We start from the raw sequence: 17,480 nt of genomic DNA, 5'->3' as shown, positions 1-17,480 counted from the left end.
GGCTGGAATACTAGAAGTGTCGCAAGTCTGATAACCGAAATCACGCGACCGCTCAGGCGCGGATACACATAAAGTACCAGTGTATAGTTCAGTACCCTCTGAGGACGAGCATCACCCCCTACGTGGCATTCACAGATGTTATGGCACATGCCCAACGTTGGAGGTATTGGATCTCCAGGTGGACACCCTAAATATATTGGTTACCCTGGCATCACATGGGCCCCACGTCTACATGGTTTTAAATTGAATTAAGTATCTTCTAGCAAGTCTATTCCGTGAAGGGCTAAAATACCCCAGGGTCTCCCTACTCATTTGCTTTTGTCTGTACCCTTTTTTCAAGTTCTCATTTTCAGGTGGTTTTAACTTTTTTTGTTGCCTTGCCATTTGCTTTGCGCTTACGGGGACATGTAACAAGCCTAGCGTTCTGCCAGTAGTTCACTGTCCTGACTTCCCTTACTGCACCGCACAGTCTGTGGTCCAATCAGCAGGAAGCCAGTATCTGAATGCCCAACGATTCAGGCTTCTGGCCAAATAGTGAGTAGACACAATGTAATGTTCGTACGCTCAGACACAAACGCACATACACATCTCCAGGAGAGGCATAGATTGTGGGGATTATCAGTGTCTGCAGATCTGTCAGCCTGTGAGGGCAGGGGAGCGCCCCTCTGAAGATGGCTCCATCCTCCGTTGCCAAGAAAATGTCCCAGTGTCCTTGTTACTACAGAAGCTCTGTACCCAACCACAGCTAGTGGATTGCGGAGAATCTGGAAGGGAGACCCCTAGTGCCAACATGTTTAATGCGGGTATATTACAGAAATGATGAGGCGGACACAAGCCCGTAGATGAACAGAAGTTGTCTGGCGTTGGTGCCCCTTGCAGATACTACGCCGTCTAGTATACAGTTATGTGGCTATGGAAACATGATCACTTTGGCATGCAACATAATTGCATTGCAACACCGCTTCCCGTCATTAGCGATACAAAAGCCATTGTGACGACTCCATGAGCTCCTGACTGCTCACCGCAGGGTGGTGCCACTCATGGCTTACGTCTGATGCTGCAATCTCCTGACGTCGGTGGAGGCACTTGGCATTGAAGGGTTCGTCTCATCTGGCCCTTTCGGAGAGCCGCGTGCTGCGGGTGTGGCGCCTACTTGTGTCACCTGAGAGCGATTGTCTAATATGCTAATATGGTGTGAGGCTCATCTGCATATGCCCCGTGAGTGCCTGTAGTACAGAATGGCTCACATCCCTCAGTCATGACTCCCATCTTCTGTCTCTACGCAGGAGGAATACAGGAAGCGGGGCTTCACGGAGGTGATCACCCCCAACATGTACAGCAACAGGCTCTGGCAGCAGTCCGGTCACTGGGAGCACTACGGCAAGAACATGTTCTCCTTCCCCGTGGAGAAGGACACGTTCTCCCTGAAGCCGATGAATTGTCCCGGTCACTGGTGAGTCGCCAAGGTGGCATCGGGTCAGCGGTTGGCAGTGCCAGGTCCATCGGGCAGCGGCGACTCACAGGTCCGCCACATAAAGGAATCCTGAGCCAATGACCGGATTATGATATATCATGGGGGCACGAGAAGGTCCTGGGGGTTACGTCCTCACTTGGCATTTGGGTACAAGAGGCACAAGTGTCACCCCTTTGGTCACGGCTACCACTAGGTGTATTTATATTGGTGGTATGACCTGAATTGAGGCCACTATGGTGAATTAAAGGATATGTTGGCGTCCCTGCAGCTAGTAAAGTGGTAGTACAGTAGGGGACCCTGGCAGGGGGACAGGCTACACAAACCCCTCTGATGCTCAGCCCGCCTCAGGAGTCCTGTAATCAGACCGTGAAACCAGCCTGCGCCGTATATAAATGAGGACGGGCGCTGTCCTGAGCCTTCTGCGTTTAAGGGGTTGTCTCACTTCTATGTGGCTGCAGACAGCGCCATACTTTGCACAGTGGAACAGGTTGGTACTGTAGGCTGAATCCTATTGAAGTGGATGGAACTCGCTTGCAGTACCAACCTGGGCCACTGCATAACGTACAGAGCTGTCTGAAAACAGAAATGGGACAACCCCTTTAAGCAATCGTCAAACCTTCCCACTGACTCTTCATTGACAGCTCAAGTATGACTCTACCGGCCAGTCTGGTGAGGGATCGGTGGATGATTGCTTGCTGCTCTGGATGTAAGATGAGCTGCAGGGGGGCGTTCTGTATAGCCTGTCCCTTATGTCGGCCCCCTTGTGTGCTGCTGGGACTCTGGACAGACGCCCTTTAAGGTTCAGACCTAGTGGGAATGGCACGGGCTTCCGGCTGCATAAACCCACATGATGGTGGCTCACCTCCCTGACTGCAGAGCCGCTTTGGTGACTGTTTTGTGTTTGTGGCTTTTCAGCTTGATGTTTGACCACCGCCCTCGGTCCTGGAGGGAGCTTCCGCTCAGACTGGCTGATTTTGGGGTGCTGCACAGAAACGAGCTGTCCGGAGCGCTGTCGGGGCTCACCCGCGTCCGCCGCTTCCAGCAAGACGATGCCCACATATTCTGTTCTATGGACCAGGTGAGCCGAGAGCAGCACCCGCTGCCAGGGACGGGGGAGCTTGCTTCCATCACATACACTTTTGTGGGGACTCCCAACGGTCCAGGACATCCCAGCCGGCTCATTTTCTGGGAAACCATCATCAGGCAGGCTGGATTTTTAACCCATCGCTCTCCTGGATATAAGCAGCACAACACATGGCGGCCCTTCTATCTCCATCACTAACTGAACTAAGTGCTCTATATGTTCAGGCTGCACAGGATTATAAACGGGTATTGAAAACATATGCAATTCTCTTGTATACCTCTTCATCAATTTATTGTATGGTTTTCAAGATCACTGCTTGCTGTCATGCAGTTTATGAGCCTTTGTTTACTAACAGTAGCCAAAACCTGCCCTGATGGTGTATGGGAGCCACAGCCCACTTGTTACAGTACAGCCAGGGGATGCCCGGTTGGCAGATTCCACCTCTGAGACCTGCGTGCGGAGGTTTATATACCGTTTCCCCGAAAATAAGACGCGTCTTATATTAATATTTGCTCCCAAATATGCGCTATGTCTTATTTTCAGGGGGTGTCTTATTTTGCCGCGGCAAATCGTTCTGTGGCCGCTAATTCCTCAATTGGCCAGCTTTGTGGACAAAATTTCTCAGAAATCTGGTCCACATGGGACAGCAAATCTGTCACGGCAAAGCTGGGAGAAGCCGGTGTTGTGGTGCGGATTCACCGGCCACAGAAACGGAAAAGCGTGCAGCCAGGTCGCTTCAGAACAAGCGGCACTTTCCCGGCGGGAATCTCGCTGTTTATCGCTGTGGCCAAACTGTGAGATTTCCGCTGGAAATACGCTCTGTGAGAACCCAGCCTTAAGAATCACACAGGGTGCCTGACTCACACACAGAGCCATAAAAAAATAAGGGCTATAAAGTAACGTACCTGTCTGCAGACAGAAGTTCCTGTACCACTTGTAAGCAGGGATGGTATTGCAGCTTCCGGCCACCAGGGGGAGCTCATCACAGCAGACATGTACAGCAGGAACAGAACGTACAGTATGGACTTTTCCGGCCAGCAAGGGGAGCTCATAACAGCACACTCGTACAGCACAGCAGGGACAGGATAACAGCAGACTGTCTGCAGATCTACCTTTACATCTGGGAGTAGGAGACAACGGGGATGGCAGCAGGGGACAGGCCTCTTGACTTGCCTGCACACTTTACTATGCCTTACTATCGGGGGGTGCCTTATATTTGGGACTTCTGCAAATTTCAGGGGCTGCCTTATTTTCAGGGGGTGCCTTATTTTCGGGGAAATGCGGTAGATGTACGCCCGCTGATCTGCACGCACATTTGGCTTCTTTCAATGGGCAAGCCCAAATGCGGAACACCAAGACGTGACGGCGCCTGTATTTTTTCTCCGAGCCTGTGGACTAGCATTTCAAAATCTCGTCCACTTTGCTGCTACTGTAAATGCCGCAGAAGCTCCTCGCTCTGTGTGCCCCCCCCCCCCCCCCCTTGGGGTGAGCACTAATCTGAGTGACAGCCTTTTTCCCAAACAGTGGCTACTGTGTACTGCCTTACCTTTACAAGACTTGTATGTCCATCACATGAGCAACCCCAGGATGTTCCTTCTGAATGACAGCAAGCAGAGATCTTGACAGCTGTAAGGAATATGATACAGAAGGTGGTCCTTGTGTATTAAAGGGGTTGTGCCAAGTTATAAAGTCACACACTATCCATAGGATAGAGAACAAGCCTTATGATCAGTGGGGTCCGACTGCTGGAACCTGCGCTGATCTCCACACTGGGGTTCCTGACGGTCCCCCTAGTCGTGCCAGTGGGAGCATTGGGATTGCATGTACTCGGCAACTTCCAACACGGTCATTGAAGTGAATGGAGCGGCGGCGTGCATGCTGGACCTCCTCTCCGTTCCATGCGGTGACCTTCAGGACCCCCTGTTCTTGTGGTTAGACCCCCTCCCATAATCTTCTGTCTTATCCTTGGCACGGCCCCTCTGACGTATGAGAAGTTATACAAGGAATACCCTTCATGTGCTAAAACCACAATACCCTGTCGGGCTGCGTTCTCGGGTGACGCTTGGATCTGCGGGCAGAAATCGCAAAACCGTATAATCCGCAGCGCAAACTGACCTCTGGGCAGATCCTAAATCTGCAGTATGGTAATCTACGGTGAATTCCACCCCATGTAAGATCCATTTGTGGCTCATCGCGCCCGATTCCACATACCTTCCGCTTTGTACGCCCCGCGATAGGGCCCTCTAATGCATCCCAGCAGCACTGACAGATCTGCTCTTCCCTCCACCAGCTGGAAGCGGAGATCAGCGGCTGCCTGGACTTCCTGCGGGCCGTCTACTCTGTGTTTGGCTTCACATTTAAGCTCTTCCTGTCCACCCGTCCAGAACAGCACATGGGGGAGCTGGATGTCTGGCAGAGGGCCGAGCAGGTGGGTGACTGTCTCTTCCTCCCTGACTCTTATCTGACGGACGTCTCGTTGGGGGACGGCCGTCTCGTTGGGGGACGGCCGTCTCGTTGGGGGACGGCCGTCTCGTTGGGGGACGGCCGTCTCGTTGGGGGACGGCCGTCTCGTTGGGGGACGGCCGTCTCGTTGGGGGACGGCCGTCTCGTTGGGGGACGGCCGTCTCGTTGGGGGACGGCCGTCTCGTTGGGGGACGGCCGTCTCGTTGGGGGACGGCCGTCTCGTTGGGGGACGGCCGTCTCGTTGGGGGACGGCCGTCTCGTTGGGGGACGGCCGTCTCGTTGGGGGACGGCCGTCTCGTTGGGGGACGGCCGTCTCGTTGGGGGACGGCCGTCTCGTTGGGGGACGGCCGTCTCGTTGGGGGACGGCCGTCTCGTTGGGGGACGGCCGTCTCGTTGGTGACTGCCTCTCTCTTTCTCTTTCAGGAACTTGAGAAAAGTTTGAAAAGTTTTGATCTTCCGTGGGAGCTGAATCCTGGAGATGGAGCGTTCTACGGGCCAAAGGTGAGCGCCGACTGTGTGAAGAGTCTGGGGGACCGGGCAGCAGTGCTTCATGGGAAAGAGTGTCCATACACAAAGGGGTCCTTTACATCGACCAATCATATGGCTGATTTTCACTGATGGTTGTCCCATGTAAATGCAGGACCCCTATAGCCTCTTCATTGCTGCTCCCTGAAACTCAGTGACTAGTCAGTGACTACTTCTTGGTCAGTATAAACAGGCAGTCGTTCATCTATGAATGGAGGTGGGTGGCCCGAAGAGATCTCTGGCTCGTTCCCCCTCGGTTCACTAAACTACTATTGTTCCTGTGTGAAAGCAGAGGGTGACGGTGGTCCTGTGTAAAGCCCCCCACCAGCCTGCTGTCCGAGTATGGTGGGCAGTCGTGCCACGTGTTCCTACTGTGGATGGCAGCTTCTTGCCATAATGTGACCGTCTAGAACTATACAAACACTAGAAGTTCACCCCTACATCATTATAAACCGACAGGCCTGTATTATCAATGGCATTAGGATGTGGTACATCTACCCCTCAGAGGCGCACAGTGGGGGCCGTACACGTATACAAGGGGGCACCGAATTAAAGGGCAAAAACTGATGTAATCCTATAACACAGATCAGCAGCCTCCTATCAGAGGGGCTGTACCACACAGGATGGGGCATAACCTGCTGATCGGTGGGGGTCTCATCATTGGGCCCCCTGCTGTCAGCGGTGCTCCCATGTCCCCGCGGGGGGGGGGCGCTTACTTACCCCTTTGCAGTGACGTCAGCATAAAGGAAGCGCTGGCTGAGCATCCGCGGTCAATGCGCCATTCATTTGGATAAGGCTGACAAATACCTGAGCGGGTGCAGTAACCCCACAGCGAGGAAGACGAAGGGACATGGGACCCCCACGATCAGCAAGGTATCCTCTAGATATCCACTTGTACTTGTTTTTAATTAAAGGGGCTGTAGCACAATTACACGTTACAAGTGAAGCGACCTAAATGCAGCCCCCCCCCCCAAGTAACTACAAGTCAGCCCGGTCCACATCAGAGAGAACTAGAAACGGACCGGCAGCCAATCAGACACATCTGACAGCTGAATTAAAGGGATACTTAGCATGAACACCCATCACTCACCCAAGCAACGGCGCAATGTGTACCGAGGTGCGGCCACGCCGGGTGTTGTGTGTTTATTTTTTGTTTGTTGTCTTTCGTTAAAGGGGCCATGAAAGACATGTAAAGGGTCCCCATGGTGTAAAATACCCAAGGAGCTGACACTCTCCCCGCTCGTTCCCCGCCGGTGGTTCTGCTCTCCCTGCTCATGTCCTCCTTGCAGGCTACAGTCAGCCTGATCCGTCTCCGGACAATGACCATACGATCGCTGCTCCACCATTGGCTGCAGCAGCAGGTTTGCGGGACGTCCTAGGTGACTGCACAGCAGAGACCCGGATTCGGTGACGGGGGACGAGGCGGGAGAGGTAAGTACCAGCTCCTTTGTTGTTACTCCATGGGGGACCTTTAAGATGGCCTTTCATAACTTGGGCAACTGCATGAGGGAACTGGTTGGACACCCCCAGATGGATGCCGCATGAACATGTGCCCGGCACAGGAAGGCAGGCGGTCCCGGGAGCCTTGAACCGTCCACAGATATCCGCGGCATCAGCACTATCAGCAGTCCCTCCAGTCCCAGCTGTGATCAGACTGCTGGCAGAGCCCATCAGACGCTCCAGGGCATATACAGTCAGCCAATCAGCTGTCGTCCTACCAGTGTGGGTGCCACGTTCACAGCTCTCCTGCCAGCGCTGTGAATCACACTACTTTCCCTGCGCGGATGCCAAGTGCCAAGTCACGGCTCACTGCTGATTAGCTGCTTGCGGGTATTTGGGTGGAGGAGCGGAGGGGCAAATTCTGTTACACTAAAGGGATCATATGAGGGTTGTAAAAAGGTTGCCTTATGTTCAGGAATCGCCTCTCTTGTCTGGTGTAAGTGGTGCCAAGCTGCAATACCAGCCGCAGCCTGTAGATGAGAGGGGCACTCTTTCTGGGTCTAAGAGCAGATTCTGGTTTCTACTCTGCAACCCTGTCCCTTATGTATATAGTGCAGCTGTGCGATCCAAGAGACCCATAAGGGGGTGCGTTCATACATGGTGGGTCTGCAGCAGGTTTCACTCTTTTTCAATTGAAGGGGTGAAATGTGCTGCAGATCAGCATCAGTCAGCCGTGTGTGAGCGCAGCCGTAGAGGGGTACTTTGATATGGCATAACTGAATGACAAAAAGGCCCCGATGTCCAGAAAGCAGAGCTCCTGGTGCCCATTTAATGGAGGGCGGCAGCAGTCATCTGTCCGCTGACATCATTTGGCATTACGGCGCCATATCTCCCACTGACTCGTAGTCTCCAATAGAAAGTTAGTGTCACTGTTGAAAGTCCCCCGTTAGTCACTTGATAAGTTGGCACCTAACCTGGTTGGCGGGGGTCTGGCTGCTAGGACACCCCCTGATCCTGAGACGGGGTCCCAAGGTTCCACGTGAATGGGGTGACGGTTCAGCATGCAGGCCACTCCATTTATTCCAGTGGGGCTGTCGGAGATGGCCGAGGGCTTCAGTTCCACCATCTCCAGTAGTCCCATTAGAATGAATGAAGCGGTGGTACAAACATTGGACTGCTGCTTCATTCAGCCAGGACCTTTAAGATTCCTGTTCTCAGGATTGGTGGAAGTCCCAGCTGTCAGACCCCAGCAATTAGAAAGTTACCCCCTATCCTGTGGTTAGAAGGTAATGTTGGCTCAACCCATTAAAGGGGTATTTCTACCTTGGACATTTCTGGCATATCCGCCACATATACCATAAATGTCTGATCAATGCAGGTGCCGCCTCCGGGACCCAGACCTGCTTCCAGATTGGGGATGCCTTGACCCCAGTCTCGTCTGTTGAGGAGGCCACTGGGGGCTGCTGCACATTTCTTCGGGTCCCTCCGTTCACTGCTATGGGAGTCAGGAAAATTAAGTATCCCTGACCACTCATGCGGATATCTGGACTCACTGCTCTGCCTGCGACTGGAGGATCAGCTGATCGGTGAGGATCCTGAGCAGCGGACCCCCGCCAATCAACTATTAATGACCTATCCTGAGGAGTAAATTCCTGAAATACCCCTTTAACTTAATGTACCATTATAGTGGTTGAAAGTTTGTTTCTCTGATACAGACAAGAGTTAAAAATCTGGCTTCCTGCAGCCACCACTAGAGGGAGCTCACTCCATACAGTGTATACATTGAACTCTGTAATGAGCTCCCTCTAGTGTTCGTTATCCTGAATTGTCTGATTTTGGAGCTCAAACTGCAGAATTAGTCTCGAAGACGACGTAACGGCTGGACGTTCCCCTCACTTACTGGCTGCAGTAACGAATGAGCCCTGTTCCAGGATCCTCCCTTCTAGGTTTGCCTGAACACATTCTAATCTATACAAGTAAGGGATCTATAACGGCGTCTTCTGTTTCTTCCCCAGATCGATATCCAGATTAAAGATGCCATGGGGCGCTACCATCAGTGTGCCACCATCCAGCTGGACTTCCAGCTGCCCATCCGCTTCAACCTCAGCTACGTTGGGTATGTGCCGCCACCTCATCACTTCTGCAGAACTAGCTGGAAGAAACTGGTTTTTCCTAGTAGAGAATGTTGCGTGTTTGTAGGTGGGCGGTGGATGCCAAGCGCCTGTGGCAGGGAATGGCGTGCACTCCCCCTATATGCATAGTTATGTAAGCCCTGGCATGGGAACGCTCTATCACTGTACTCACCACTGCAGTCTAGTTGCATCACATTCACAACACATGAAGGGGTTAAGTGCCCCGGCCGGGAGTCATGGCTGGTGCGTGGCATGCTGCCCTCCTGCTGTGACCATGTGGACTCGGCTGAAGCCTTAAGGGGTTCATCCATATTAAAGGGATGATATGAAGGCCGGCTTTACCTGTCGTACAGAGTGGAGCTCGTCTCAGACACATATCAGCGGTGGCCATGGCACACCGCCGCACCACTTACCTCAATAAGAAGAGGAGTGCTCAGTCCCATGGAGTGAATGGAGCGGCGCTGTGCATGCTTGGCCGCTGCAAAGAAAAAGTGCCGCATGCAGCAATGTCCTCCAGCTACAAGCGGAGCCGAAAGCGAACGGGGACCCCATTATAGTCAATCAGGGCTGTTAAGTTCCATCCTAAGGCCGCCTGCACACGGCCGGGTCAGATACCGGATGTAAGATCCTGCAGCAGAATCCGACCCTGTGCCCGGCCGCCCATGCCAGCGTACCTGTCTGCCATCTTCATATCTGTGCTGCGGCCGACGCACATGCGCATTATGTCTAGCGATGACACGGATCCCACAACCTTTCTGCACTGACGATTGCTGAAGGGTCCATTGACATCAACGAAAGACGCACAGAATAGCAGCAAGCTGCGGAAAATCACAATCCATTTCCGCTAGTGGGCAGTAAATCGCATTTTTATGGGCGACGTCTACTAGGGAATCCAGAGGCGGACGCCCGTGTGCAGGCGGCCCCAGACTGAGACGGCCGGCTAGCGGGAATACCCTTTCCTGCTCATTGAATGGAGAATGAAAGCGGAAACCCGGGCACTGCTGCCAAATCACCCAAATTTTGTACAAGCTGCTGCTTGACTCCAACCCCCTTCACCTCCCCCCCCCAAGTTGGCTTTTATCTGCTTCCTGTTGGACTAGACCTCCCAGCATTCCTGTATATGTATACACTGCTCACTGTGAGGCACAGGAGGGATGCTGCAGTTGATTGCCAGGCAGAGTTGACAGAGGATCAGGCAGGATACTGAGCTACTTCCTGACCCACTTCTATAGGTAGGAGAGGTTTGTTCGCTGTATAACCCAGCCGTGTAAAGGGACCCGTGTTGGCAGTGAGCGTGCGAGCGCACATTCTTTGGCCACTCGCTGATGTTCGGTGAGCATACAAATGATCCCCGAGGGGCAGCACATGTGTGACCCGCAGATGTACAGCCGGGCTTATGGGGGCGCTCTGCTAACATTTGTTCGTTTCCATAGTTGCGATTCTCAACCCATGTAAATAAAAGCAAGTGCTGTTCAAGATGCTTGGCGATCGGCAGTCATTGACATTGGCCCATGTAAAAGGGCCTTAAAGGGATTGTACCAGAATTACAAGTCACCCCCTTTCCAGAGGATAGGGGATAATCTGATCAGTGGGGCTCTTATCACTGAAACCCCCACTGATCTCAAAAATGGGGGTCCTGTGTCCCCCATTGTCATCACTGCGGGCTCAATGTACCCCAGCAGTGAGGAGGGGAATGAATCGCCCATCTTGTGGCTACTGGATAACTTGTAATTCGGTTACAACCCCTTTAAGAGCTCTTAAAGGGGTTGTATGGGTGCATCAGCACTATTGGGCATGGTCACTGACTAATGGGACCGTTACACCTGTACTGCTACTGGCGGTAGTGATGCGCTATACGAGGTCTGTTAGATGTCACCTGAGGACATGATTCACCTGGGCACAAAGGTATCTACTAAGAGCCGCCAGCCTGGAGAGAGGAGGAAGCAGCGAGCGGGTTAGTAAGGGGCCTGGTATGTGACAGCAGGGAGGGGCGGCTTCTTCTATTCTTCACCTTCTATAATGGGACACAATCTCCTAAGTAATGTCATTCATGTCACGTGGCTGCAGGGGTTTGGAATAAGTGGTGATCCATACATGTGCTAATGACAGGATATTAACCCCTTAACGAGCAGATATATCGGTCATGGGTCACAAGGGGCTGTATGACAGCGGCTCGGGGACTCGCTCTCCCCCACATTCAGTAAGAGTATATAAAGTGTAAAGGAAAGCCGTCCGAGACGTCTCGCTGCAGTAAAGCATCGTCTGCTTGTGTCTCCGCTCACAGGAAGGAGGCCGGACGGCCGGAGAGGCCGGTCATGATCCATCGGGCTGTGCTGGGCTCCGTGGAGAGGATGCTGGCCGTGCTGGCGGAGAGTTACGCTGGGAAGTGGTAAGTGGCTGCGATTAGTCTGTCCCTCCGGCTGGCGGCACGCTGATAAGGCCCGCACGCTGCGGCAGGAATGTCTATTATTGGACACAGCTTTTTGTTTTGATGAAACTTTGCCCAAACTTTTGTGCCAAGTAATTTTATTCCCACTTGTGGATCCCCTTCCACCGGCTTACATGAAGTAAGAGCCGCTCCGGGGGACTCGGCCAGCCGTGTACGACTACATTTACTACACTCCCCAGCCACAACCAGTAATTCAGGAGACGGATTTAGTGTCTGCCTTTACAGAAAGGTTGTCTTTATTGTCTTAATTTGTAACAAGCTGCAGCCACCACTAGAGGGAGCTTAAGAGCTTACTGAAGACGCCTTAAAGGGGTGGTCTGGGTTGTTTACGTTAAAACCCCATTCCCATTGTTAACTGGCATCTACTCTCCTCTCCCCGCTGTGTCCCGCACTGCCGGTCCGGGTCTCCCCTCTGACGGATGTTTACAGGCTGCCCCAACCTGTTTATGGGCTCTCCCAGGCTGCTGCAGCCAATGACGGAACTCAGTGATCGATCCCTGGACCGTCATTGGCTGCAGCAGCCTGTGACTTCCCATAAACGGGGCGGGACTCCAGTCTGTAGACAGCAGAGCAGAGGAGGGAGCAGCGCCATGCGAGAAGTGGGAGAGCTGAGAGCATATAGCGGTTAGCTATGTTACTGCATGGGGATGTGGTTTTAACATATGGAACAACCCCTCCTGAGGTCCCCAACATATTCAGCTGACATTATTGGTAAAGGGCCAATATCAACAGATGAACAGTCTAATAGTGCCCTCGGATTGGCTGCACATCCCCCGTTACATCGGGCCGTCCATGACCCTCAGCCTATCGGGGTTTCCCTTTAATGGTTAATATTTATTTAGTTTCTTTTTGCCACACTGCTCAGTCCAGAAAGCAAACGGCCCCTCCAGATGGCAGCAGGGCTCCAGCCGGTGGGTGGGGTGCCCGTGCCCAGAGCCTCCGGGTACATAATGTCTGCCTATTGTATATATCTCTGTCCAGGCCCTTCTGGCTCTCCCCGTTCCAGGCCATGGTCGTCCCCACCGGAGCCAGCGTGGAGGATTACGCCCAAGAGGTATGTGACGTATCCCTTCCCTACAGTAGTAGTGTGTATGTATGTATATAGTGTGTGTGTGTGTATATATATATATTATTAGTGTGTGTCTATGTGACGTATCCCTTCCCTACAGTAGTAGTGTGTATGTATGTATATAGTGTGTGTGTGTGTGTATATATATATATTATTAGTGTGTGTCTATGTGACGTATCCCTTCCCTACAGTAGTAGTGTGTATGTATGTATATAGTGTGTGTGTGTGTGTATATATATATATTATTAGTGTGTGTCTATGTGACGTATCCCTTCCCTACAGTAGTAGTGTGTATATGTGTGTGTGTGTGTGTGTGTGTGTGTGTGTATGTATGTGTGTGTGTGTGTGTGTGTGTGTGTGTGTGTGTATATATATATATTATTAGTGTGTGTCTATGTGACGTATCCCTTCCCTACAGTAGTAGTGTGTGTGTGTGTGTGTGTATATATATATTATTAGTGTGTGTCTATGTGACGTATCCCTTCCCTACAGTAGTAGTGTGTATATGTGTGTGTGTGTGTGTGTATGTATGTGTGTGTGTGTGTGTGTGTGTGTGTGTGTATATATATTATTAGTGTGTGTCTATGTGACGTATCCCTTCCCTACAGTAGTAGTGTGTATGTATGTATATAGTGTGTGTGTGTGTGTGTGTGTGTGTGTGTGTGTGTGTGTGTGTGTATGTATGTATGTATGTATGTATGTATATAGTGTGTGTGTATGTATGTATATATATATATATAAATATTATTAGTGTGTGTCTATGTGACGTATCCCTTCCCTACAGTAGTAGTGTGTGTATATATATATATATATATATATAGTGTATATAGTGTGTGTGTGTGTAATATATATATTATTAGTGTGTGTCTATGTGACGTATCCCTTCCCTACAGTAGTAGTGTGTATGTATATAGTGTATGTGTGTGTGTATATGTATATGACTTTTATATATGTGTCACTTCTGTTCTTCTTGATGGCAGGTCTGTAGGATGATCCATGCTGAGGGCTTCATGGTGGACGTGGACGCCGATCAAGGAACGACCTTCAACAAGAAGATCCGGCAGGCCCAGCGGGCGCAGTACAACTTCATCCTGGGTAGGTGATGGGCTGTTGGGCGTCTTCAGCCTTTTGTTCTCCGGGATGTTTAAAGGGATTTTCTGGGAAATGAAAAAAAATATACAGCTTAAAATGCCCAGCACTGAAGCCGTGGTGCCCGCCGCACAGAAACTGGAAGACCCAGCGGGCGTCACGTGCCGCCCAAGGCTCCCACGGTGAGTCCTTCATGGCCACTAGTGGCTGAGCAGTCACAATGCACGTGGTCACCCACCTTTCCTTCATGCGGGGGCAGCGGGGCTGCAGACCTGGATGGGGAGCCCCTGGGATAGGGGAGGATTCAAGCCTGCAGAATATTATTTTTATGTTTTTTTTCATGTCCTGAAAAACTCCTTTTGATATTTTATAAACGCCCCGTTTTGTTAATTTGCCATTTACTGCGTATTTCACCACTTGCATCCCTGCTTGCTGTAAGTGAATGAAACTTTTTTGTTTACATTAAACTATAACTAAACTTTTTCTAAACTTCTGATATAGTAGCATGTCAAAAGTTTTGATGGGTAGGGTCCGGGTGCAGAGACGCCTTGGTGGGAGGTCTCTTAGGTGGGGTCCGGGTGCAGAGACCCCCCCACCAAGGCGGAGTGCTGTGCTTGTGAGTGTTACTCCCTTAGCCTACGGATACCATACACGGCTTCAAGCAGTGATAGAACAGCCAAAGGGGCACAGTGCCCGTTCCCTTTAGCAATCAGTGAGGGTCTCTGCACCCAGACCACCACCAATAAAAACTCCTGACCTGTTGCTAGAACATATCAAAACTTTGTAAGAAGCCTCGTTCCCTCTTACGGCCATCCGGACAGCTCACACTCTGGGCATGCTTGTTGTAATGTGCGGTGCGGGCGAGACCTCCCAGCCTGCAGCCAGGAGAGCGTCGGGGTTTGTGCTCCGCCTGTGTGTTGACCAGTATATGGGGCAACGGTTCATCATGGAGTGACGGCCACAAGACCTGCATGTTCCAGAATATTCCCATGTTTTGGCCTTGATGAAGCCGCTGGGGGCGATGCGCATGGGGATCAGGGTCCTATAGACACACAGAAGTGCCTTATGGACACGGGATGAGGCCGTACAACCCCAACAGGGGTCACTAACCACCGGGCTATACGTATTAGTGTGAGGACAGCCCCCCACCAGCACTCGACTACTGTCTATCTTTGTACATTTCATGTCCGTTCTCAGGTTTTGGACTATTTATACATTTTGGACTACTTCTGGTAAGCCCCCTGCAGTGATACCTTGTGGCTCTTCTTGTAAGATGGCTTAAATGTTTGTACAAACTGTTTGGCGCCTGCATGGTAATAGAGTGTAATTCTCGCTAGTTCCTGCGGGCGGCGCATATCTGACTCTTCAGTTTTTGTTTGGCATTACACGGCGTGCGGCCGGGTTTATACCGAACGGTTATCAAGTGGCGGCAGCCGATATTCTTGTGCTCTCATCGTGGTTATCTGCATGTCGGCTCAGCGGTCATAAGTGTGACAGCGAGGAAGGAAGCCGGCGCTTGATGACATCCGCCACGAGCGTCTGTCAGGACACAGAAGCCACAACTGCTTCTGTGCAGCCTAGCGGAGGTGTACAGGAGCCATCTGCACTTAGAGGGGGTCCTTAGCATAGATCATCAGTAGTCGTACAGTGGGGTCCCCGCCGACCCCCAGGTTAAAGAGGCCGCAGCACCCCAGTGAGCCCCACAGCCTCTTCTCAGGGACATCATGTGGCCTGAGAGCAGCTCCGTCCTGTTTAGGTTAATGGGACGGCGCTGATCCGCAGGGACCCCGACCTACAGACCCCCCACTGATCAGCTCTAGATGAGGAGGGGTCATCAGTAGTCATACAGTGGGGCCCCTGCCGACCCCCAGGTTAAAGAGGCCGCAGCACCCCAGTGAGCCCCACAGCCTCTTCTCAGGGACATCATGTGGCCTGAGATCAGCTCTGTACTGTTTTTTAATTGCATGCACAGTGCAATTAAAAAAAAATGTAAAAATCTCTTGCTTTCCTGCGGGTTCGCGGCCGTCCACAGTGACATCTGTGGCTGTACCGCCGACCGGACGGCTTTTGTTGATTTCAATGGAAGCCGTCCCTGCGGGATCTGCAGAAAAATGGAGCGTGCTGCGATTTCTTCCCGCGCACCGGGGGAAAAAAAATCACATCCACATGCTTTAAATGATCTCGCGGACACTAGTGCATCCCTATGGGCGGCTACAGGGCTAGACAGGTCCTAGTGGTGGGGCATAATTAAAATCCGCCCGTGGACATTGGGCCTTAAGATGTTCCTTACATTTTTGTGCACCGTTCCATTCGCCATCAGTATAACCTGTTGTTCAGCTGCTCCCTTGTAACCAAGGCGTTACCGGCCATCACGGTAATATCGCTTTGACTCTAAAGGATAGGTCATCAGTAGTCGGATCAGCGGGTCTACAACTCGGGATCCCGGCTGATCAGCTTGCTGTCAGCGCCGCTACACTTTGCTTGTAACCCAGGCGCAGCTCTCGTCCAAATCATTGGAAGCTTCACCTGCAATTACAAGCGCCGGCCACGCAGCGCCATTGATATGAATGAAGCACTGAGCGCACATGCTCGGCCAGCCCTCAGTGATGTCGCTGCAGGGAGGCGAGTGGAGCAGTGACACAGGAGTCGCGTTCTTGAGATCAGCAGGAGTCTCTTAATTTGCTGTTTCATGAATGTTTTCTTCTTTAGTGGTCGGCGAAAAGGAGAGGAACAACAATACCGTGAATGTACGGACTAGAGACGGCAACCAACATGGAGAGCGGAGCCTGCAGGACCTGATGAGGAGGCTGACGGAGCTGCGGGACACTCGTGTGAAGAACGCAGAGGAGATCTTCTGATTCTCCAGGAAGCTCACTTGAAGGAAGATCATCCTGTTCCTGCAACCCAGGAGCTTCAGCTTCTACCAGCAGTAGTCCAAAGAAAGCCGGACCTCTTGTTACCGGGTGCAGACCTCCTTTTGCCTTCGTCCTACAAGTCGGTGCTACCGGTGGTGACTGGTTTAAAAAGTTGGGCATTTGCACTACTGGTAATGGAAAACAAAAGTTCTCCAGCTGATGGCTGGAATCGGAGAATCCTAGGAGAACCTTCCTCATGTGTTGGGGCCATCTTTGATGGACGACCCAGAGGTTTACGTATCACGTTGGTTCTTGGATTATTCGTGGTCACACTTTGGTTCTTTGTATGGATGGAGACACTCGGTAGTCCTGTTAATGAACACCTGTGTAGCCTGACATTGAGCTTTGATGACATGGATGGTGGCACCAACCCCTACCTATAAACACAGGATGCCGCTCCACGGAAGGTTTGCCCAACATCAGCCCAAACCGCATCCTGTTTGTTTCATATGCATGTCATTTGATACAGAATAAAGGACAATGAAGAAAGGGATTCTCCTCCTGTTTGTGCTTTACTTAAAGTCCTGTCCGCCGAGAGGAGCGATCTCGTGGCGCAGATTAACGACAGTTGAGCCGAGTGGTTTTGTTCTAGGGTGTGTTTCTCTCATGCATCACAGTATTTACATTGCATTACACTGATGGATTTACCAAACATGTATCCAAATCAAACATCCATCTGAGGCTTGTTGACATTTCTGGCTCCTGTAATTCAAGTAGTTCATCTTGTGGTCTCCTAAATTACAGCCTGTTAATTCCAGCCGTCTACACCTAAAGCCCATGGGTGGTGATACTCTGACCCTATGTATGATGTACGCTATAAAGAAATGGGAAAAATGGGGA

The 17,480-nt window shown here is 51.6% G+C and overlaps 1 protein-coding gene across 1 annotated transcript in view; it reads left to right on the top strand.

Annotated features, from left to right (window-relative positions):
• TARS2 (threonyl-tRNA synthetase 2, mitochondrial) overlaps positions 1-17,133 on the top strand; it is a 42,941-nt gene extending 25,808 nt beyond the window's left edge. Inside the window, exons 11-19 of the mRNA XM_066609242.1 lie at positions 1,287-1,453; positions 2,390-2,552; positions 4,849-4,986; positions 5,445-5,522; positions 9,002-9,102; positions 11,403-11,507; positions 12,549-12,621; positions 13,617-13,731; positions 16,435-17,133. Coding sequence (XP_066465339.1) covers positions 1,287-1,453; positions 2,390-2,552; positions 4,849-4,986; positions 5,445-5,522; positions 9,002-9,102; positions 11,403-11,507; positions 12,549-12,621; positions 13,617-13,731; positions 16,435-16,583 — 1,089 coding nt within the window. The 3' untranslated portion in view covers positions 16,584-17,133. The remainder of the gene's footprint in view (positions 1-1,286; positions 1,454-2,389; positions 2,553-4,848; positions 4,987-5,444; positions 5,523-9,001; positions 9,103-11,402; positions 11,508-12,548; positions 12,622-13,616; positions 13,732-16,434) is intronic.
• Positions 17,134-17,480: the final 347 nt, after the last annotated feature.

Source organism: Eleutherodactylus coqui, chromosome 6 (assembly GCF_035609145.1).
Source record: "Eleutherodactylus coqui strain aEleCoq1 chromosome 6, aEleCoq1.hap1, whole genome shotgun sequence".
Lineage (NCBI taxonomy): Eukaryota > Metazoa > Chordata > Amphibia > Anura > Eleutherodactylidae > Eleutherodactylus > Eleutherodactylus coqui.
This window is presented reverse-complemented; position numbering and strand designations above follow the sequence as displayed.